The 22,739-nt window shown below is 56.4% G+C and overlaps 1 protein-coding gene across 6 annotated transcripts in view; it reads right to left on the bottom strand.

Moving 5' to 3' along the window:
* The window catches only part of ZMIZ1 (zinc finger MIZ-type containing 1), a 230,930-nt gene that overhangs the window by 22,518 nt on the left and 185,673 nt on the right, over nt 1-22,739 (bottom strand). For 5 of the 6 annotated variants that reach the window (XM_063102209.1, XM_063102211.1, XM_063102207.1 and 2 more), the window contains 5 exons: nt 14,358-14,502; nt 3,580-3,694; nt 2,299-2,516; nt 1,287-1,485; nt 92-382 (listed from right to left, as the gene is read on the bottom strand). In XM_063102209.1, coding sequence (XP_062958279.1) covers nt 92-382; nt 1,287-1,485; nt 2,299-2,516; nt 3,580-3,694; nt 14,358-14,502 — 968 coding nt within the window. The remainder of the gene's footprint in view (nt 1-91; nt 383-1,286; nt 1,486-2,298; nt 2,517-3,579; nt 3,695-14,357; nt 14,503-22,739) is intronic. The other variant, XM_063102210.1, reaches the window with a different exon arrangement.

The raw sequence follows: 22,739 nt of genomic DNA on the forward strand, positions 1-22,739 counted from the left end.
CCCTTCCCAAGGCTCTGCCCACTACCTGAGCCTTCAAGCCCAGTCGTCAGCTGTCGCCCTGCCCACCCCGTCACACTGCTGTCACACTCACCTCTCCAGGGTAGGGCCTCTTTATGCTCTGAATGGGAAGGGACTGGGGCCGGGGGCCCGGGTAGGTCTGCTGGGGCATCCGCTGCCCGTGTGTGCCGAAGGGGCTGATGCCGGGCGGCCGGGGCTGGCTCATGCCCATGGGCGGGCCACTCATCCCCGAGGGCGTCATGCCAGCCGCCATGCTTGCAGGGTTCATGCCGGCCCCCATGGAGGCAGGCCCCCGCGGCCCGGGCTGGTTCATGAACTGGCTGTTATACGCCTGGGTGGGACCCATCTGGAAAGAGGAACAGACCTTCAACAGGAGAAGAAGAAAAAAAAAGAATAAAATGCCACATGCATTGAAAGTGCAGGGAAGGAAGGGTGGGGGAGGTGGGGGGCATATTCCTGTGGGGGTGAGGCTGGTGACAGGCCCCAAGGGACTGCTGTCCTCTGGGACTCACTGCTGCCCTCTGCAGGCCACACAGGAAAGATGCAGCTGGGGGTGTTATGGGGGTGGGTGGGGCAGTCACTCCGATGCACAGGCAGCATTTCCAGGAAGGCAGGCAGGGACAGGGGAGAGAGTGCAGGAACAAAGGGGAGGGGCACAGGAGGGTGGAGGTGGATGAGGATGGAGGCGGGAGCCCGAGGGAGGCGGAAGCCCCTTTCCCGGAAGCCCTGGTCCTGGCAATGGAGACACTCGCTCCATCCACAAAGTCTGACTAGATCCCAGATTCCACTTCTGCACAACCGCCCCGCAGTCCCCACCTCCACGCTTCCTGCCCTGCATTCCTCTGGGGCTCCCCCATCCCCCACACTCCACCCCATCCTTCTGAAGGTCAGGGGAGCAGTGCTGGGGCCTGGGCAGAACCCACAGATGGGTTGACTAGACCACTGGCCTCAGAAAGCATCTGGGGACAGACTGGTAATAAGCCTATTTTTAGACAATAAGGCCACTCTTTGGGGGTTCCAGAGAGCAATATGGAACCTCCTTCCTCATATGCAGGCACACATGAGCCACCAACCCACGCAGAACAAACACAAGCTCTCAAACAGCCTTCTGACACCCCCACATCCTAACACATACCCCTCCACGCGCACCCTGACACCATCAGCTGCCCCAGCACACACAGGCCCACGAGCACCAAGACCCCAACTCTCATTTCCAGAGTCGTCTGCCTGGCTGGGTGAGGCTGGACCAGGACAAGTGGGACTCTTACCGGTCCATACTGGTTTATATCCTTGTTCTGCGTCTCCTGCAAGGCTGCCACAGTGGCTGTGGCTGTGGCTGTGGCTGTGGCTGCTGCCGCCGCCACTGCAGCTGCTGCGGCAGCGGCTGCCGGCTGAGTGAAGTCAGCAGGTGGCCTGGTGTGCGGAGGGATGCCCATGCCTGCGGGAGCATTAGGACCGCCAGGGTAACTGCAGGGGAGAGAAGGATGGAAGAGTGAGATATTGCCTGAATCCAAAGAGGAACCCATGATAACCCTCAGACTGGGGGTGGGGAGAGAACGGGGCTGGGCCCAGGCCGTCCCTGCCCTTGGCTCAGAAGTGGGTGACGCACCTAGGCTCAGAGCCCAGAGGGGACAAGGGCCTCCTAGGGTTGGCAGCCATTGATGCCCTACCACGCTGCCGTGTCCTGCAGCCCTTGCTGGGTGGCGTTGTACCCTCATGGCTGCAGCTTCAGGTGTGTCTGACACCTGCATGATACCAGCAGGCCGTAATGCTCTGCCAACCCTGGGCCGGAAACCCAGCAGGGCTGCAGTCAGTCCTAGGAGCTGGGGAGAGGTGAGGCCAAGGTGGGGGTCTTGGACAGGGCAGGGCAGCAAGAAGAGGATGGGCACCTCTGCTTGTCTGCATCTGTCCCACGCATGTCTCCAGAGTTTCCTCCTGACCTGAGGAACTCCCAGTCTCTGTACAGTCTGCCTCCGTGAGTCAGCAAGGCAGAGCGGATTTTCCTGGACACCTCGCATAGCTGCTCTTAATTCTCCCAGCCCAGCTCTCTCACCATCTTCCAATTTAGAAAGATACGAGGCAGAGAAGGATCGTTCTGAGGTTAGGAGCGTAGGCCTTCTGCTGCAGTGTCTGATCTACAGGCCAGCCCGAGGACCAGGGATGACTGCGCCCCTTCCATTGACGGGGCAGCCAAGGACAAGACAAGTGGCAGTTCGCCCGCGCTTCTCAGGCCAGGGGTTTACACCGGACCCTCCCACCTGGATGGGGAGCCCCACTCACCTGGCCCCGAAGCCCCCGCTGCCGGGGTAGTTGGGCCGGCCATACATATTCTGCTGGATGTAGGGCTGAGCGGGGCCGGCCTTGGCCGAGAACTGCTGCTGCTGCCCAGCGAACTGCGGGGAGCTGAGGCCGGGGTTGCTGGTGGTCATGCCCGAGGCCATGGGGTTGCCGCCTGGATTCATGGGGTTGCTGGCATTGGCCATAGGGTTCCCGAGGACCTGTGCACAGAGAGAGGGGTTGTCACCCCAGCCAGTACCCCAGGGGCGTGAAGAGGAAGAGGGAGAAAAAGGGAGGGAGGAGGGAGAATGAAACAGGAGAGGACAGCAAAGCAGGAGGAAAAATGGGGTGTCACTAACTGTCCCCAGAGAACACAAACGACTAGAAGGGGGTGGGCCTGGGGAGCAGGTGGTGCAGGGATGAGAGCTTCAGCACTGGGATGGGATGAGGGGAGGGTACAACCGAGGCTCACAAGGCCAGCTCCTGTGGTCCCGAGGGCCTGGGCAGCTCCGTGGGAGGGAGCTGAGACTGGTCCTGCACCAGGTGGCAGGTGGGGATCACACAGGACTGCTCAGCCTCCTGCCCCACTAAGGGGCCTGGATGCCCTGAGGGTGGGCCACTCACAGGCCCTGAGCTGCTGCTTTGGGAGGGCCAAGAGAAGCCCAACTTGCTAGCTCTGGAGGCAGCAGGATACTGGCCAAGGGCCCCTGTGGCCTGAGACCAGAGGGAAGCCAAAGTGTCCCTTCAAGGCGGCAACCAGTCCCGAGCCTTTCACGTCACCACAGCCAAGGCTGGCAGGGGTCAAGAGAACCTCCATGGGGACAGAGGAGGAGTAAAGCAAAGAGGAGAGAGGAAGGAACAGGAGTGGGAGGCAGCTTGACTAGGGGGTTTTGCTGGGGGTTTGTCACAAGCTCAAGGCACAACATTTTGCTGAAATCTAACCCAGGCATCCAGGGTCAAAGACCCCATACTTTGGAGCCCTGAGGACAGTAACACACAGGAAGTGCTCCTGCTTATCCAACCTTGCCATTTGTCAGATGAAAGCCATTCCCCCAAAAGCCCTACGATGGAAGCAGTCCACAGGGGCCCAGATGCTGCCCTCCTAAGGTGGGTGTGGTCCCTTTCTGGATGGAGATGTGTCCACAATCAGGTGTGCCCTGAAAACTGGTCTTCCCAGCTGGGAAGATCCTGGCAGGAGGGCTGGTGTGTCATGGTGACCTGAGGGCCCCAAGGGTTGAGGGATGCTCCTGTCTGAAAGGAGCTGGAGGTAGGATAGTCTCTTACCTGGCTCTGGGATGTGTTGGTCACTCCCCAAACCGTGGTGACCACGGAGAGGGAGCCGGGAGGCTGGTTGGTGTTCTGCTGCCAAGGGACAGAGTCATAGGGGAACGACCCATCACTGTAGAGGGAGACAGACGGAGACCCTCAGGGGCTGGGGCAATAGGCTCAGACGGAGCTGCTACCACCACCCCAGACCACACTGCCGCAGCTCCCAACCAGCCCTAGGTGACCCTCATCCCAGTCAGGCCTGGACTCCAGGGGCCTGTCATGGTGCCCAATGCAGAATGGGTGGGCCTTGCACAGTGACAGGATGTGGAGAAGTGACCACCTCTCCGAACACCGCTGGGGGCCACCCCCACGGCCATCAGTCTCACCTTAGCCCAAAGTCCACAGGCCATGCAATGGAGGAAGTGGCGTGACCTGAGGCTCCACCTAAGCTCCTGTGCTCTGGCTCCAAGTGGCCTTCCCAGAAGAGCCTGGGGCCCCCCACACCACCTTCCCCTTGGAACTGCCCGGTCCCCTCAGTGAAGGCTGCAAGGGCCCGAGTCTGAGGGTCTCAGCTCATCCCCCTGCCTCCTGAGCCCTCATAGTGGGTTGGCTGCCCAGCTCGGCTGACTTGGCCTTTGAAACACACCCCTCCTTCCCGACCCTAGACAACAGACAACACGGGCAGAGGCCTACCTGCTGGGCACTGAGCTCATCTCAAACACCTAAGACACTCAACACAGTCAAAGGCCTTCTGTGGCTTCCAGTGTTTACAAGGCGAAGTCCAAAGTCACATTCAAGAATGATTTACCCCTTGGCTGATCCCACTCTACCCTGCACCCTGCTTCGGCCGACCTCTCTCAGAGCTGCCCCCTGCATGTCCACTTCTTCCCCACCCACCGCTGCCGCGTCTCCCATCCCCTTGGTAGGCCCAGCAATACCTGCCTGATCTGAGCCCCCCACACCAGAAGCAAGGACTTTGCCTTCGGCCCCTAGGTCTACAGCGAATGTTCAATATGGCCTTCCTAGTGATTGCCCAGGTCCAGCAGATTCTGGGGACAGGGGCAGGCGGGGTCACAGCATGAAGACGTGCCAGGGACCAGGAGTGCGGGCTGAGGCTGTCTCTCCCCCAAAGCCTGCACAGGCTCTCCAGTACTAGCAAGGGTCACAAAACCCCAGATGTGGACCTTAGAAGAGTGGAAAAGCAGAGCACCCACATCTGGGGCACCACCTCTACCCTGGGGCATCTCCGTGGGGGGTGAGGCCTGCAGTGCAGAGCTGTCTGGTACTCCGTGTGTGCGCATGTGTTTGGGGAAGGAGCTCTGAAGGTGGGTGGGAGGTAGGAAGGCACCTCAGGCCTCTGCATGGGAGTCTGCAGAAGGTGAAGGAGAACCTGTGCCCCAGCCAAGAGGCCAGCCCAGCCCTCGAGGCCCAGGCAAGTGGGGTGGAGGTGCTGGGGAGGCACTGACGTAGGGAGTCCAGCCGGGCCTGCAGGCAGGGAGCCAGGGGGGCTGCATCTCGTGCCCTCCACTTGCACAGTGGGGTCCTGAGCAGTGCTGGTCAAGTCGAATGGGCTCCTGCAGATGGACCAGCCTGCAGGGCAGGGCTGTGTTCCAGCCACTCACACTTGCCTCCCCGCCTGCAACCCCCTCCCTTCGATTTCTCTCTGCCCAGTGGCCTCTTGCTTCCTCCCTGTTGCTCAGACATCACCTCGTTGGAGGGGCTCGTTCCCCCTCCTGGAATGAGAGCAACTCCCACCTCACGCTCCCTCTCCCTCTTACCCGGGCTTTTGAATTTTTTTCATAACATCCCACCTCTGTCATAACTATAGATTTATTTGATTATTATCCAACAGCCACTAGCACGGAAGCTCCGTGAGAGCAGGGACTTTTGTTTTGTTCAAGCCTCCGACTCAGTACCTAGGAGTGTGCCATACCCATTGTGAACGTGAGGGACTGTGTGGCTTGCAAATGTCCTAGCACCCTGGCCAGGTCCTGAAAGGGAGCCCCTCCACTCCAGGAAGCACCAGCCTTCCTGCAGCAAGTCACACTGCACTTTCTAGGCCAAAGGGACCGAGTCCTAGGGGTTTCTGGCCTTCCCCTCCATGGAGTCCCAGAGCAACTCAGCCTCACTCTGTTCCAGGCTGGGTGGCTGTCACCCCAGGTACAGGTCAGGACCCGCCCTCACTTGCTCAGGGCCCTGGTGCAAGTTCCTGGACTCAGTCTCCTCATTTATAGAATGGGTGTAAGAATGACACCCTGCTCTACTCTGTGTTTTCCAACTGCAAGTCACAGAACATGAGGGGGTGATGACATTGAACCAGCACGAGGGGAAAAAGAGGCAGCAAAATATAATCAAATGTGTACACACAGGAAGGGTATTATTCCTTGAACTTACATCTTGGTTTTATATACAAACATACGTGTGCAGGGCTGGCCTGTGGCTCACCCGGGAGAGTGTGGTGCTGATAACACCAAGGCCATGGGTTCAGATCCCATGTAGGGATGGCCAGTTCGCTCACTGGGTGAGCGTGGTGCTGACAACACCAAGTCAAGGGTTAAGATCCCCTTACCGAGAAAAGTTTGCCCTGGGCCATGGTGTAATATGCATATTTACATATCTACTGTGGGTCTCAGTCAAATAAGTTTGAATGCAGGCCTGGGTAGCCCAAGTCTGATGAGGCTCAAAGAAGAGAATGCAGTCAGAAAGGCTCTGTCGACCGGAGAGGGCCAGAATGCAGCACCACTCATGACTTCTGGGGAAAAGAGTAGGACTAGAGCTTGGAGGAGAAGGCTGCACTCAGGCTCTGGGCTGGCAGACAGACTCTGCACCTGAGCTGGCTGAATGGGGACTGGGAGCCCAGAGATATGGGGTGAGCGGGGTAGGAAATGCAAGAAAGTAGGCAAGGTGCCTGCTCCTCAGGGGTCCTGAGGTCCTGGGGTCCAGGGCTGTCACCCAGAGTCTCACAGGAAGGCCCTGTAGGCTCCGGTTTTGAAAAACAACGAGAACCGTGGACACCTGCTCTCCCACAAGGCTCCCTCCCATCCTGGTGTGCTGGGTGAACACAGGATCCCCCAGCAGCTTAAAGCACAAGCTGGAGTCTGTCCTCCCTCCCCAGAACGCCTGCCCAAGTTCCCACCAGCCCTCCAGGCTGACATCCGGTTTAGAACAGGTTCCTGTCCTTTTAGAATGTGCCCAGACAGGCTCAGGAAGTAAAGCCCCCTGGGATTCCCCGGAGCCCAGCAGGGCCCCGCCTGAGCCCAGGGAGCCAGCAGCTGCTGTCTCACCGGGGACAGCGCACAGGCCCCCAGACAAGTTCCCACTGCCCTGCACCTCGTGCGTGGGCCTCGTGTGTGGAAACCAGCTCCTTCCTGTTTTGCGCCCTCCACCCCAAACTTGGTGAGAAGCAAAGTTAACCAGCTTTCCCAAACTGGGCATCCTGCCGTCTGGCTGGAAGGCTGGCTGCCTCACAGCAAAGGTGCACACCCGGCACACACGGGCCCGCGGGGACACATACGTGCACGCGCTCACGGAGCCCGGTGCTATGCCGCGGCACACGCTGGGGAAGAGACAGGCACAGCACGCGGTGGCCTCGGGACCAGCGTGCCTCCACACGCACCTGCCGGAGAAGCAGGAGTGGCAGCCGCACCGACGCGGCTGACTCATCCCGTTCTGGGGGACATGGCTCTTGCTGGTTGTCGCAGTGGAGGCTCTCACCCCTGCAGGCCCACCACAGCAGACAGCCTTGCTGACGCGACGTCTCTGCCTGGACTCAGACACCCCCGCCAGAGGGCTGCCTGGTCCCTGTCCCCGAGGATCAAGGACAAGCCAAGCTCCTGGGTTGCTACCAGGGAGGCAGGGCCTGAATGGAATGAGAGGGGGACCTGGGGTGACCTGTGGGGGGGTCTTGACATACCTTCCCCCACTGACAAGCACTATTTAACTTGCAGACATGCTCAGACCAGGTCAGAGGTACTTGGCATTTCTTAGTAATTTTGTCCTACTCTGTACACCCCTAATCCAGCATGGCCAGGTCTCATGCTACAAGTTGCCCCCGCCACAGCCCTTTCCAGCCAAAACTACCCCAACAATCCTGTTCCACCCAGAGGCAGCAGAGCCTAAAGCCGTTTGGAATTTCAGCAGCGTTTTGCCTGCCAAGCACTTCCTAACACAGAGGCAGCTGCCTTCTCATCTCCGTGTCTCTTCTCAGCCTGGGATGCTCTGTCGCACCCTGAAAATGCCATTTATTCTTTCCAGGCTCCTCCAAAGATCACCTCCTCCAAGAAGCTCTGGTACATCAGCCTGAGCTGCACTGGCTCCTTACACTCCTGGGGCACGAGTGAGAGCCCTCTTGCCTTTTCCCATCTGCCCCAGTAGCCATCGCCCCAAGTTCACAGGCTCCCTGTGCCTGGCATGAAGTCTTCACACACCGATAGGGCTCAGGAAGCCTTAGCCAAACAAAAAAAGTGCCAAAGAGAAACACCACCTCCCTGTGCTCACTGTTGATGCTGAGAACGAATGAATGTGTCCATTTGTTAAGCCTGACTGCTGACCACCTAGTATGCCTGTGACCATGCAGGCTGGTACTGGGGTCCAGGAAGTGAGACAGAGGTCCCGGCTCTCCAGGGAGAGGGTCAGAGAAGGAAGCAGTGACCCGCTGCTCAGTCCCATTATGCCTCAGCGTCTTCATCTCAAATGGGATGATTACAGCCCCTTCCTCAGGAGGCTGCCGTGAGGATTAAGTGTAAGTGCCTAACACGTGTGCAGCACAAAGAACAGGGGCCAGCACACCTTGGGCACCCTAGAACCTCTGGCTGCTGTTATTGTTATGATTTACCAAGTGTTGGGCCAGCCCGTGGCTCACTCGGGAGAGTGCGGTGCTGAGAACACCAAGGCCACGGGTTTGGATCCCATATACGGATGGCCGGTTCGCTCACTGGCTGAGCGTAGTGCTCACAACACCAAGTCAAGGGTTAAGATCCCCTTACCGGTCATCTTTTAAAAAAAAAAAAAAAAAAAAATGATTTACCAAGTGCCTTCTGGATGCAAAGAATCATGTGAATTTGCTTGCACCTAAGAACTCATTTAATCTCATTAAGTGGATTCAACAGGCGCATTTCTTAAGAGCAGAGGCTCACAGGGTAGCAGAGCCAGTCAAGGGTAAGGCCACCAGGTCACCTGACCACACTGGGCACACCATCTCAGGGAACTTATGGTGCAGTAAGGCAGAGCTCCCCATATAGAGACAGTGAGAGCACAAGGGCACATGTACTACTAGAGTGACCTAGAAGTCCACAAGAGTGCCACGAAGGGGGTTCGCAGGGAAGTTGCCTTTGGGAAGTCACCCAGCATGAAGGGACAGAGGAGATGTAACATTGGGCTTCAAAGGTCAGCTGCAGAGAAAATCCAAATAGTGCCTCAGGAAAAAAATTTCTTTATATACCAAATCACCTGCTTTAGCCTGAACTGGGTATGTTGGCAAGATTCAGGGACTCTGACTAAATATTTTTGAGGCTAATATTCAAATGAATGAGGGAAGCCTTGCAGGAGAGGTTGCCTATGTGGGCTCTGGAGTTGGGCTCTTTGGGGTCGAAGCCTGGTTCTGCCACTGCCAATATCTGTGACCTTTGATATGTTTTTCTAAGTCAGCCTCAAATTCCTCATCTGTAAAGTGGGACTAACACTCTTGTAGGAGGAAACATGAGAATACAAGTAATGCTTAGCACATGCTTGGTAGGGAGACCCTGCTCAACTGTACTTATACCTCTCTTGCCAATTTTCCAGCCCAGCCACCACATGGTACCAGTATGTACTTGACACAATGAAGGTGCTTATAAGTTTTGCAAATATGCTACCAATGGGAGGGACTGTTATCACTCCTGCCTGCCAACTAGAAGGAACGTGCTTCCCAAGCCTCTGAGGCTTCCTTAGCGTTCTTCTGCCTTCCCTTCTCTCGCTAGTGAACTCCTACCAGCACTTCAAAGCCCAGTCTGCATACTCCCTTTTATGACTCTCCTAGGCAGAAGCCAGGGCATCTTCCTCTGTCCCCTCAACACTTTCATATATTCTATAGAGGGCTCTTCATGCGGTTTCAGCAGATGGTTTACATGTCTGAGAACCAGCTCCACAGACACTGAAGGAGGTTTGCTGCATGAGAGAAAATGAGCAGGCCTGGGATGAGAAAGTGATGATTCCTGGCTCCTGGGCACCCCTGTGGCAGCAGCATCTACACAGACATTCCTGGAAGGAAGAGGTGGGGAGGGCTGGGCTCTCTCTTCCCTTGCACTTGTAACAGCCGCTTTATTTGGAAGAAATAACCAATTCTCATTAAGGGTATTGTCAGACCCTAATTAATTTCCCTGATCTGGCTATACTGATCCTGTCTCTGTGCAAAGCTGTAGTGTTACCACTAATGAAACGCCAAGCCGGTGAGGAGCTGGAGCTCCCACCCTCTTTAATTTAGGGAACCATTAACAGCGTTCTCCATCATCACAATTACTGGGGCCTCCTTCCTTCCTTCCCTGCGGTGAAACTTAGAGAGAAACTTGTCCAGCTAACTGCATGTTAGAGGGTGTTATAATTTTTCAATAGGAAGGAGGAAAGAAGAAAGATCCTTGCATCTTTGCAATCTGGAACTAATGGAGCAGGGATTTATGGGTCTTTCAATTCTCCCTTTCGCTGCTTTTTTTTCCCTTTCTTTCTTTATTTTCTGGGGGCAAGAAGGGCCTACTACAAACTGCACTTTTGTACAGCTATGCAAAAAAGAGCTAAAAATGACAGCTGTGAAGATGACGTGAAGTGAGCAAGGATTGGAGAGGCCTGGGGGTCACTTCTGATGGGCCCCTTCTTGTGGTTGGCCATGAGTGAGCACAACAGTCTGATGGCACCAGCTGAGGGTTGGGGAAATAACCATAGGTCCGTGGGGCTCCCTGTGTGCCAGGCATGGCGACAAACACGTAAGCCCTGCCACAGCTGTTAGTCCCCTTCTTGAGGAGAAAACTAAGGCACAGAGAGGTTAAGTCGCTGCACAAAAGTCACTCAGCTGGAAGATAGCAGAGCCGAAACTTGGGTTCTGGCAGCCTGGATCCCGGGCCTGTGCCCCATCTGCTACACCTGGGGGACACTAGGGAATCCCTCCTGCCCAGGAACATTTCCTCTGGGGGCTGCAAATCTTGCACCCAGAAGAGGAAGGGTGGCACCCCTCGATCTGGAGTCTTTCCCAGTTCTAGCCAGCTTTGATTGTAGTCAAATTAACAGCATAAACAAGATTTATTAGGCTCTTAATTACCTTTGTTACACTGATTTGTATACGGACAATGTGCTAATCACAAATTGCTTTTTTAAGCACTCATTAAAAATCTGGGAAAAGAAGGCAGAAATACTTAGCTGGCATCAAGTCCAGGTCACTACAGGGACCTGGAAAGTGTTCCACTGATCGGCCCCTGGCCTGGGACCTCACCAGGCCTCCCTGCTCTTGTGTGGTTTTCTGGACACCTTCTGTAAGTACAGAGGACGGCACTGCTTATGGCCAGGGGTGAGGACAAAACATGGTGTGAGTGTAAAGGCTTTGACAAACTGTGGATAATCACTGCTTTACCAGTTACCCTCAGAAACAGCAGTGGGCTATGATAGCCTGACCCTTCTCTGACATCCTGCTCCTGGTACTGAGCATCATTACGTCCCCATTGGCAGGGAACCACCATGGGGCTCAGCGAGGTCACAGGCCTTGTTTGGAGGCACAGCCCTGGATGGAAGAACTCAGGCTCCGACTCGCAGCCTCATGCTGTGGCACCAAACCTCCCTGGCCCGCAGTGGGCGTGACTGATGTCCAAGCTACAGAAATGCTGACCAGGATGGATTCAAACAGCTTCCTAACTGAAAATTCTCGACTTTCTCTTCCATTTTCTTTCCTTCTGGTTCGGGGAATTACATTAGGGACTTAAAAGATGATGGAGCCCACTGGAGTTTCCCTGGAAATGAGGGATTTCTCCCTTGGAGAAATTCAGGAAGATTGCAAGGAGAGACCAGCTAACTTATAATCATTCAGCTACACTGTGTCCTTGGAACAGCCCTGGGTGTAGGGAAGGGACATAGACACCGACCCTCCTTCAACCTATGATGCTTCTTTCGGGTCTCAACTGTCCCACTATAAAAATGGGAAACTGGGTAAACTATGGGTCAGAACGGGGGATGACCCTCTTCCAAAAAGACCCTCCAGATCGGGTTAACAACCAGACACCACCTCACTGATCTCGAAAAGCAGCAGGGTGGACACCAGAGCACTGTGCATTGTTTAACGCCCCCCTGTGCCCCTTATTGGCTGTGTTCTTGGGCAAGTCACTTTCCCACTCTGGACCTTTTCCCTCACAGTTCTGCCATTCCCAGTGCAGGGAACGTGGTACTACCCAGAAAGCCCGCCACCTCACTGTGCTCTTGGTGGCGGGGCCTCGTTCCATGCAACTGATCGGTTGTCCACCTATACTTAGAAAGTCTTCCAGCTCACACAGCTCGCCCTTTTCTGACAGACCACCTAAGGCCCAAAGAATAAATGCCAGACTGGCTTTCAAGCCTCAGACCACCTGCTTGGCATTCACTCATTTTCTGGCTCTACAGGGAGCTGACCCATGGCAGTGGCAGACGTAGGAGGGCACTGGCTGCTGACCAGTGGCTCTTTGGGCCACAGCATTTCTTAGGAAAGCCAGTTTGAACTCACAGAACACACATGCCCACTCTTAACCTAAGTCCTTCAGGGTCAAGATCCCTCCTCCTCTGGGCAGCCTCCCCATCCTCCTCCTTCTGAACCCCACAGCGCGGTGACCTGTCAGCTAACCCTAACACTGCCTTGTCTTATTTCCCCAACTAGTTGGATTCAGCTCCTGGGGCACAGACAACCCTCATTGCTGCTCAACCTTAGGACCGAACAATCCTGTGCCTTCGCTCAACTCAGCGAAGACCTGGCAAAGGGCTGCCTGTGGTCCAGATCAGTGGTGCTCAGTGGCTCGAATGATCTCGGTCAAGCAGGTCTGCAGCAGGTCTCTAGTGGGGAGCCGCAGGGCTCTGGCCTGTCATCAGCAACAACTTTACTGAAATGGTTTGGAAGACAGAAGACTGGGAAGAGCATAACCAGGGGGATGATGGGAGGCAGGACAATTCTGGAGGGATGGATGGCTGGGCCAGAATTAATGAGCTCAAATTTCATAAAGGCAACTGCAAAGTATGTCACTTAAGTTAAATTCAGCTACAGCCTGTGCTCGGCGGCTGGGTTCAGGTGAAGATGACCTGAGGCTTTCAGCTGAACCAAGAGTAAAGGGTGGAAGGCAGGAGGAGGCAGGTTTTGCCTCCAGTGCAGTGGTACTCAACTAAGAATGACACCCCTGAAACCCCTCCCCAAAAGGTGAGGGTGCTTTTGCTGCTACAATGTTTGGTGGGGTGAGGGCAGTCATTTAAAGAACAGAGTGGGCAGAGACCAAGATTCTACATGCCCTGCAAAGTCCTGCACCATGAAAGGTTATCCTGTGCAAATGCCAAGCCCCCTGAGAAACATGCCACAAAAGGGAGGCATGTGAAGCTGTCAGCCACCAGACCCAGGGTCCAGGGAGGTAGTAACCCTGGGAGGTGGTGGGTTTGCTGTGGCACACAGTGCTTCTGACCGAGGCAGGCAACCACATGTCAGGGGCAATCCTGCCCAGGCAGGGCACTGGACTTGATGAGTGCTAAGGTCCTTTCTGGTTCCAAGAGTCAACAAGCCTTTAATTCAATTTATACAGCGTGGTTGACACCCATGTTCCCGGCAGTGCCTTGGTGTGACTTGGGTCTGCCTGCAGCGTGCTCTGGACTGCGGGCCCCTCAGTCAGGCTGGATAATGAGAGCTGAGCTCTGACTACAAATGCCTCTCCTGGTCATTAGCGAGGACACGCACAGGGAGGCCAGACAGCATGACAGGCCCTGCTGTTCCAGGGTCAGCCTGCTGAGCACTTGGAGAGAGCATCCCCAGCTCAGCAAGGGACTCGCGAGATAATTAACTGAGGGAATTGCCAGTCCTGACCACATGCTCCTCCTGAGGCTGGCACAGGGCAGACTGGCCGATGTCTTGGTATCTGGCTGTCCCCAGCAAGCCCAGTCCTTCCTGTACCCCTGGGCTTCTGGAGGACCTAGCCCAGCCTCACTGGCTCCAGCTTCAGTTGGAGGTGGGACCACCAGCCCTGTGGCCCTCATGAGATCCTGTCAGCCACTAGGTTCCCTAGGTTTGCCAAGACCCTGCTCAGGAAAGAGAGAAGGCCCCGAGTTTGGGATTTCTTTTTCTTTTTCTTTTTTCTTTAAAAGATGACCGGTTAGGGGATCTTAACCCTTGGCTTGGTGTTGTCAGCACCACTCTCAGCCAGTGAGCGAACCGGCCATCCCTCTATAGGATCCGAACCCGTGGCCTTAGTGTTATCAGCACCACACTCTCCCGAGTGAGCCACGGGCTGGCCGGCCGAGTTCAGGATTTCTAACTTTCCACCAGAAGCCTAGAACCTGACATAGAAACAGCTCCCCACCAAATGGACAAAGCCGTCAGGTTGCATAAACCCGGTGCTGTCAACATGTTTAGATGGGGAAGAAACAGTGTTCACCATGAGGATTTAAAAACAACTGCATTTTAGAAAATGTAATATCCTTATGGCTGCTTAGAGGCCTCCACCCCAGTTCTCCCACCTCAGGGGCGCTTCCCAGGAGATATGAGGGCCCACGGAGTGGCTGCTCAGTGCCCACCCAAGCAGCCCCGACCTGCCCCCTGGAGGCATGTGCCCACTCACCTGTGCGACAGAGTGGGTTTCATGGAGCTCATGGAGTTGAGGGGGGGCTGCATGGGGAGTTTCCCAGGGGGGTCGTTCTGGCGGCTCTTCTGATGTCGGAGCAGCAGCAGGCGGCCGAGCTCCTCACACCAGGAGGACAGCAGGGCTGCAACGAGAAGGGCACGGTCAGTGGGCGCCTCGGACACCGCGCCCTGCCACACTCGGCCCCCACCTCACCCTCCCTGGACTGGACGCTACTGATGCCGGCTTTGCTCCCCAGATCACGCAGTGCCGGGACACTCACTAAGCCTCCTCAACAGGCCTCACTGTTCTCAACTGTGAAATGGGCAAACACTCCCAAAAGAGAACTCTAAAGATCTTGCTGTTAAGAGTAGGTCAGAGGAGGGCCACTTTTAACGGCCATCACGCTAAGGAGTCGCAGCCAAGAGGAGAGCGTCAGGACAATGAAGGGATGGCAGGGATGGTGTCAAGGGGAGACCAGAGGGCAAGGGGGGCCTAACACAGACCCTGTGCCAGGGTGAGATGAGAAACTGCCAGCTGCCCCCAGACTTCTCAGTGAAGCCCACCCCTCGCCCTTTGAACAGTTAGCTCAACGTGGCTTCTCCCTGTGGTGAGGGTCACACCCACAGCTGGACCCTGGACAGCTGGGCACAAATACTTGGAAAGACAAACAATTTCCAGAGCAGAAGGGGTCTGGCGTGGTGGGGACGAAGCCAGAGACTGCCAGGGGCACCAAACGCAGGAGCAGGTGACAGCTGTCCACACCTAGACTCAGAGAGCCTCAGACCAACCGAGTGCTGGGAGAAGAGCCCTTTTATTTTATCCTTCACTGTCCCAATGTGGGCACCAGCGCCCAAAAGCACCCTCAAGGTCAGTGTGTCTCGACCTGGGCTCCAGGCTGGCCAGTCCTTCCAAAGTGCATGACAGAGCTGAGGTTTGGGGGTGAGTCAGGAAGGCTGGGCTCAGTTACCACCTTGCTGTGTGACTCTGAGGAGCTCACGGACCCTCTGTGGGCTTCAGTTTGCTTGCAGGTGATGAGGGGTAATGACTCTTGCCCTGCCTTCCTCCTGGGCTGTGGGGAGGGGTGGATGGGAGAACTGTGGAGACTGTGCAGCAGCACCAAAGTGACCACACCACAGCCAGCATCCCACTCCTGCTGTGACCACTGCAGCCTCACTGCTCTGGAAGGAGCCAACCCAGTCACAGTGGCAAGACCTGTTCAGCCACTGACTGGATGCAAAGCCCACCACTTCATTTCAAGGGTCCCCCTATGGACACAGCACAGCATGCTTCTGCATCCTTTCTTGCATCTACCCTGCACAATCCAGGACACTAGTTGTTATTATTCCCATTCTACAGACGAGCAGACTGATGCTCAGGCAGGTGAAGTCACTCGCTCACAGTAACCACAGCCTGAGAGTGGCAGAAACGAAGACAGTGCTCTTGCCCCTGGCCCCATGCTCTGGTGATGGAGCCTGAGGCTGGCCCAGAAGGTGGGGGAGGAGATGAACCGTAAGTGACCATGGTCTCCCAGCCCCTCTGACCTCTTCTGAGTCACCCCCTTCATCACGTTTGGCGGGCACTGTGGGAAGATGCCCAGATGCTGAACGTCAGCCCAAAGCCCCAAGGGGTCATGCATGACTACTGGATATATTTGCTTGGCTCATGTGGGGCACAAAGATGCCCAACCAAGGAGGCAAGCAGGGCTGTCACCCCCAAGAGGGCACCTGTTTCTCCCTCCAGGAGGGAGCCAGTGGATGGGCTGAGTCTTGAAAGGTGCATCTTGCCCCTCTCTGTGGAGTCACCCTGCCACACCCATAATGGGAAGAGGGTGTGGGAGAGTAGTGGCCCTCCCTTCGCATGTGTCTGCCCAGACACTGGCAAACACCCTGCAGTGGGTGCCCAGCATATATCTGCTGTGGCTGGAGGGCAGCAGCCTATTCCGAGAGGCTGGAACAAACAGAAATGAGTTTCCAGATCACTCCACTCTTCTCCCAGGCCCCTAGTTACTGCTTCTTGTGCGGGGGAACTGGGCATCTGGAAACTCATTTGCATGCCAGGCACGAGGCCCGCGGATTGCAGTGACGGAGGGATGGCTTGGCTGCCAGCACAAAGGACAGCCGCAGATGGTGCTGCCTGCTGCCCGCCCTTCCTCTCCTCTCCCCTCCCCTCCCAGCCCTAGCTCCTCTGGGGGCCGGCTGTGCAGTGCAGCAGGGTGGGGGCACCACGGGGATGGGATTTGGGGCTTTCCTCCAATGTCATGGGCCACCCCTGCTCGGCCAAGGACAGCCCTCGCTTTCCTACCACTAGTGGAGTGGTTCTCTGTGAAGGGAATAAGAGAAGGCCGGCTGCGTGGTGGGCCTACCTGTGGGCGTGGTGTGTGCTGAGCAGGTATAACATGTGCATTAGGCATCAGGCAGTCAGGACACAGATGCCTGGAAGGCCACATTGCCACCACTAAGAGGGAAGGCGGAGAGGCACAGAGGCCTGAGCAGCCACTTAGCCCTGGCTCAGCCCCTTGCACGGATGTGGTGCATCTTATCGTGGGCATCTCATCACGGTGCAGACCAGCCCTAGTTGTTCTGAAGCACACGCCGGTTCATGACAACATAATGGAATCTGCAGCCAAAAATGGAGTCTGGCCGCTGTCAGGACCAGGAGGCCGACGGGGACAGACGGAGGCAGGCGGGGATTATGGAAGGACAGACAGTGACACCAGCTGGGTGGTGTCTGCGTGTGCCTGGATCGTGGCCATCACACACTGGCCAAGCTGGGAAGGCCTGCCTGCTCTGATCAGGCGTCCTCCTGCACGCCTCTTTGACCCGCATGCCTTTGGCCTGTGTACTCACTGGGTGGAGCATAAGCAGTCCCAGGATGGGGTAAGAGGGACGGGAAGGCCTGGAATGGTGTGTGCAGAGTGCACCTGGCAATGGGAGGGCAGTTTCAGACCCAACCTGGGCCCTCCTCTGCAGCAGGCAGGGTCAGGAGTGCCCCTTCACAGCCTGGGCAGCCAACGAGGCCAGCCTGCTCTCTGTCCTTTAAGCCCCACTCACTGGGGGTAACAAGGCTGGTCCCAAAGCCCCCATTTTGCACAGAGAACTCCAATTTTCAGATAAAAACAGCAGCTAGGATCCCGTGTTTCCTTCCCCCTTTACAAAGCTCAGCTCCCTTGGCCTCAGGACAGCCTTGGGGAGTGCATGTGTCTCTTTCCTAGACAGAGGACAGTCGGCCTTCCACCTGCTGCTCCTGTGGCAGCAGCTCTGTGTACGCTTCACTTGCACAGCTGTCATCAAGTGCCTTTCAGACCCACGGCCACCCTCTGCGGGGCTGGGCATTCTGACTCCTGGCTCTGTTGCTTCTTTCCTTACAGAACTCATACTTCTTCAAGGCTCGTCTCTAACGATGCTTCCTTCAGGATGCCTTCCCAGTCCCCTGACAAAAGTATTGACAAAGCCCACCAGGGCGCCAGTGCCTGCACCACACCCAGGAAAGGCGGGAGATGGCGGACAGGCTGTGACCCAAGGATGTTATGGCTTAGGCGGCAAGAATACAGGCTGCCCACGGCTGCCCATCTGAAACAGAAATGGGAACGAGCGAACGCCGGGTGAGGATCAGGGGACACAGGATGCAGGTCTGAGGGAGGGCACTGAGGAATAGCCACATTTCCAACATTTGCTCCCCGAGATCCTTCCAGCAACTCCCGCTGCAGCCAGCAGCAGCCACACTGTCCTTCAGGGAAAAGAAAAATGAAACCAGATGTAAGGGAGAGGCAGGCCTGGAGTGAAGTACCCTGGATGGTTTAGTCCTGGCCTGCCCCAGACATGCCCTCCCTGGGGGCAATGACAGGCCCTGTATTTGCCTCTGTACCTGCAGCTCCCAGCAGAACAGAGGCCCAGGACGGTTAGCCTAACCACATGGGAGGAGACAGAAGGCAGAAGCTGCATGGCCCTTATATGGGAAGTGCCTGGTGCCAGGGAGGGAGGAAGGAGCTGTATGTTCCAGACCAGCAAGTGGCCAGCCTTTGTTAGCTGACGACGCTGCGGTCCGGTCTGGGTGGAGGGGAGGCAGAGGCTGGGTTGGGAGTTGGAGCACCAGAGGGAGCAGACGCGCTCACCTGGGCACACGGGACTCGGGCTTGAGGAGGAGCAGAAACCAGAGGCAGCCACGGTGGCCAATGGGAAGAAGGCGTTCCCGGGAGCCGAGCAGGGGAAGTCTGCACAGGGAAGGCCTGGGATGCTCATTCCCAGTAGCATCTGGGAATCAGGAGGGGATAAGAGCAGCGGTGGAGGCACGGAGGGAGGCTGGAGAGGGAAGAAAGGCAGCCTGGAGTAGGGCGCGGAGGCATGGACGCGAGGGCCGAGCAGGAATTATCAGACGTGCTGCAGGCTGGGGCAGCCCCGCGCAAAATGAAACAAATCCGTGTGTGCGCGCGCGCGCGTGCGTGCATGTGCATGCGCGTGTGTGTGCGTGTTTGTGGGCATGCGTGTGTGTAGTGTGAAGGGGGACAAGCTTCTGAGACCGAGGGATGGGGCAGGACTCCGAGGTACCCAGGGATGGGGGAAGAGGCCTGAGAGGCAGAAGCGGCGGCATGTTGAGCCTCTAGGCCTCTCACCTTCAAACCACGCCCGGGGGAGGTGGGGTAGGAAAAGTCGGGCACAGTGAGGCGGTGGTCCCACTCCCCCACGGGGAAGGCAGGGAACGGGAGTGGGGGGCCTCAGCCTGCAGTCAGGGGCAGGAGAGCCAGCCCTGCCTCCCCTCCTCTCCCTAACACGGTCCAAACTCCTGTTCCCTCATCGGCCTGAATCCCCGGGAGCAGCCCAAGCCACCTCAGGAGGCCGGGCCCCAACTCTGCCCCGCCCTGGCCACTGCGTCGGGATTATCTTTGCAGTCTGCTCCCTTTGCTCCTAGCCTACTCCAATCCAATCACCTTCTGCAGCTTTGCTGGTTCTCCCTGAATCAGGACAAGAGTCCTGTCATTTCTCTCAGTCTCCAAACCTGCCTCCTGCCAACCAGCCTCTGCAAGGCAGTCAGGGGAATTTTTCCACAAATGCATTCTGATCACCTCTTTCCAACCTGTGTCCCCAGAGGCTGCGCAGGGACTAGGAGACAGTAGATGCTCAGTGGATGCAGATACGAGCAGAGAGCGGGGCTACCCAGGCTAATGATGATGTGTTCTGCAGTGAGAGCAAGAGCCCCACAGACATGATGGGATTGGAGGGGCTCACTTCTGCAACCCTGGCACCCAGCACGGCGTTCAGTGCATGCTGAGCAGCCCACACACAACTAACAGATAGACGTGAGTCACAGCTAGAAAGAACCCAGTGTGCAGAGGATGGAGAGAAGGGCAGGCCTGTGTTCTGGCACCCTGCGGTTTCTAACCCCGCCAGCAGCTCACCATTCCTCGGGGCTGGAACCCAGCTTCAGCAGCAATAGCCCTGAATGAAATCCCTCCAGGGATGTATTCAGAGATGAGTGCTGTCATCGCATAAAACCTACAACTGAGGCAGGAAACACCTGTTTTATAACATGCACAGGCACACCAGTGATGGGGGATAAAAGGCAAGCAGTGTACAGAAACTACAGTGCTGTACTTCGGCTGCCAGCCACGGCCCCGGTTTCCTGCTCATGGGATGGTGTTGGTGCTAACATGTCTGTCCACATCTCGCCCAGGGCTCCTCCTCCTGGGCCTGGGACACACCCTCCTACCCTCTGACCTTCCTCTTTCATCTCCCAAACACAGGTCTGGGACATTGCTGGGAAGCTGGGGGGCCAGAGGCAGTGCAGTCTCCTGCCTGTGTCTAAGGACCACGGGTTCCAGACCTCAGACCTGTGCACAGAAAGGAGTGGTGAGGCCCAGGAGGGGAGGAAGAATGGGGTAGGACATGGCAGGTTGTGATGACAGGACTGGGCTAGTCTCTTCATCTCATCTGTGAAATGGGGGAACAGTAAGAGGAACCTTGCCTGCTCACAGGCCTGTGTGAGGAGCCCCATCATAAAAGCTGAGCTTTGTAAGCACAGTGAGTCTTGTGCCAGAGAGTTCCAACCGGAAACCAGGAAGCAGTAAAATGATGACTGCCTCCTGCCTCCAGGTGGCAGAGTGGCTAAGAACACAGGTTCTGGAGCTAGGCTGCCTGGGTTCAAATCCCAGCTCAGCCACATAGCAGCTGTGTGACCTTGGGCAAGTCATTTAAGCTCTCTGTGCTTCGGTTTTCTCTTTTGTAAGATGGAGATAACAAATATCACCTACCTCCTAAGTTATCATGAGAATTAAGCTGATACACACAAAGTGCTATACAATGCCTGGCATATAGAAAGTATCACATGAGAATAAACCGATAGCTTTTGTTGTGTACATGGTCCCTAAGGATTAAGAGGCTTCCCTGTGTCCCCAGCTACATACTGTATAACATTGCTCAATACAGTTTCTTTCATATGTCTCCAAGACGGTCACACAAATGCCCAGCCTTGCACTGTCCCGTTCACACTGGATGCTCCCTGGGACAGATAGTGTCGCTCCCTAGTACCCACCTGTGCCCATACCCAGTGTTTTCCCTGCCTGACATTCTGCATCAGGCAGACCGTAGGCCCCCTCGGAGCTCACCCCGACAGACAGCACTGGCTTCTGACTTGGCTCTCAGGCCCAGCAGCACCAGGCAGCCTGTTTGGGTACAAGGCTGCATTGGTCCCTGCAGGCACCCTCACCACTCTGGGCCCACACAAGTCAGTCCCTTCCTGCTATGAGCCCACCAGCAGTGGGAGGGGGGACCAGAGCCAGGATTCCTGTCCTTACTGCTCTGTTGGCAGCAGGAAGGGGTGGTCTGACCTGTGACCCCTGGGAGGAGAGCCATCCACAGAACTGCTGCCCTGCCTTGGGTCTGCAGCACAGAGCCAGCTTCCTGTCCTCCTCTGCAGGCTACCACTGCTGGGGTGCCCCCAGAAATGGAAAAAGGGCCCCTTCCCTGCCTGCTGGGTTGTCTCCTCCCAGGAAGAAACAGTGCAGGAAGCTCATGACCACAGGTCTGCAACTTGGGGCTCTTGGTCTGGGAGTCAGCAACTGCTCAGTCCCAGGAGACCAGGCATCAGCTCTAATGAGGCCACCTGCACTGGTGGTGCAGCCTTGGGGTCATGTGTGTGACTGTAAAACAGGGTGACCATTTTGGCCCTGCTCACATTACTATGGATGATGAGGACCTAGTAGGATTGCAAGGGCACATGGACAGCTTGGCACCCTGTGCTTCAGTAGAGCCTCGCAAAGCCGCAGGGAGGGGCTGGCCAGGATGAGACGGTCCATACTCTACGAAGAGAAAATCAAGGCCTAAGAGGGGGTGATTTGAGCACAATCACTCCATAGGACGGTGGCCCTGCTGCTAGCACAGGATGGCTTCCCCTTCATGCCCACAAGACTGTGACATCACATCCGAGAACAAGATACGGCTCTGTACCTCCCACCCACCTCCCACTTCTATGACTTGGAGCCACTTCTGCTTCTTGCCCCAGGTCTGCTACGAACTCCACATGTGACCTCAGGCAACTTCCTTCCCTCTCCGGGCCCTGCATGTAAAGAGAGGCTGGGCACGGCTCTCTGAAGTCTGTGGCCCCGCATCTGTCTTGGCCTTGCAGTGTGGTCATGCCTCTCAGGGCCCAGGCCAGCCTTGACCTTGCCATGGCACGACCCCTTCCTAATCTTGATGGTGCCATGGGAGGAGCTGTTCATCCTCACATCTGGAGTGGATATCTCCAACCCCCAAGTGTGGGTTAGAGATGGAAGGGGCTCCAGAGAGCTCATCTTGCTCAGATACTCCATATATCAAGGCCCCGAACCCAGAGAAGCAGGTGGATTTGCTGAGGCCAGACAGCTGGTGTGTGCAGGACCCAGGAGATGGGGTCAAGGGGGACGGGCAGGCAGGTGAGGAGCACTCTGCAGCTCCAACTGCTGGGGCTGCTGAGGAGCTAGGGCTTCTCTTTGGTTACAAGAAACGTCATTCCTGGCGGGTTGTGGTTTGGACTTTGGTGGCCCTGACAACTGAGCCCTGGAACCTAAAACCAGAGATATTTTTCTCAGGTGAAAATCTCACTGTCCTGCATGAGGGCCATATTGTTACCCTCCTGCCATCAGCAGCACGCTGTCCTGAGTCTCAGCTGCCTCTGGTTTTTCCAGGTGATGTGCACCTTTTTCTCCCTGCTCTGTCATCTCCATGACTGTCTGGGTAAGAAAGGCAAAACAAGGAGTAATGGTCTGCTGGCCCCTTGGCTGTGATGGATGACCCCGTCCATCTCTGCCAGGCTCCTGACCTTGCGTACACTCAGGCCCCTCTGGCCAGGGACGTGCGCGGAAGCTCTCGGCTGCCCTGCCCAGCCCTACCTGCTTCTGGTGCTGGGCAG

The sequence above is a fragment of the Cynocephalus volans genome, chromosome 7, assembly GCF_027409185.1.
Source record: "Cynocephalus volans isolate mCynVol1 chromosome 7, mCynVol1.pri, whole genome shotgun sequence".
NCBI classification, from domain to species: domain Eukaryota; kingdom Metazoa; phylum Chordata; class Mammalia; order Dermoptera; family Cynocephalidae; genus Cynocephalus; species Cynocephalus volans.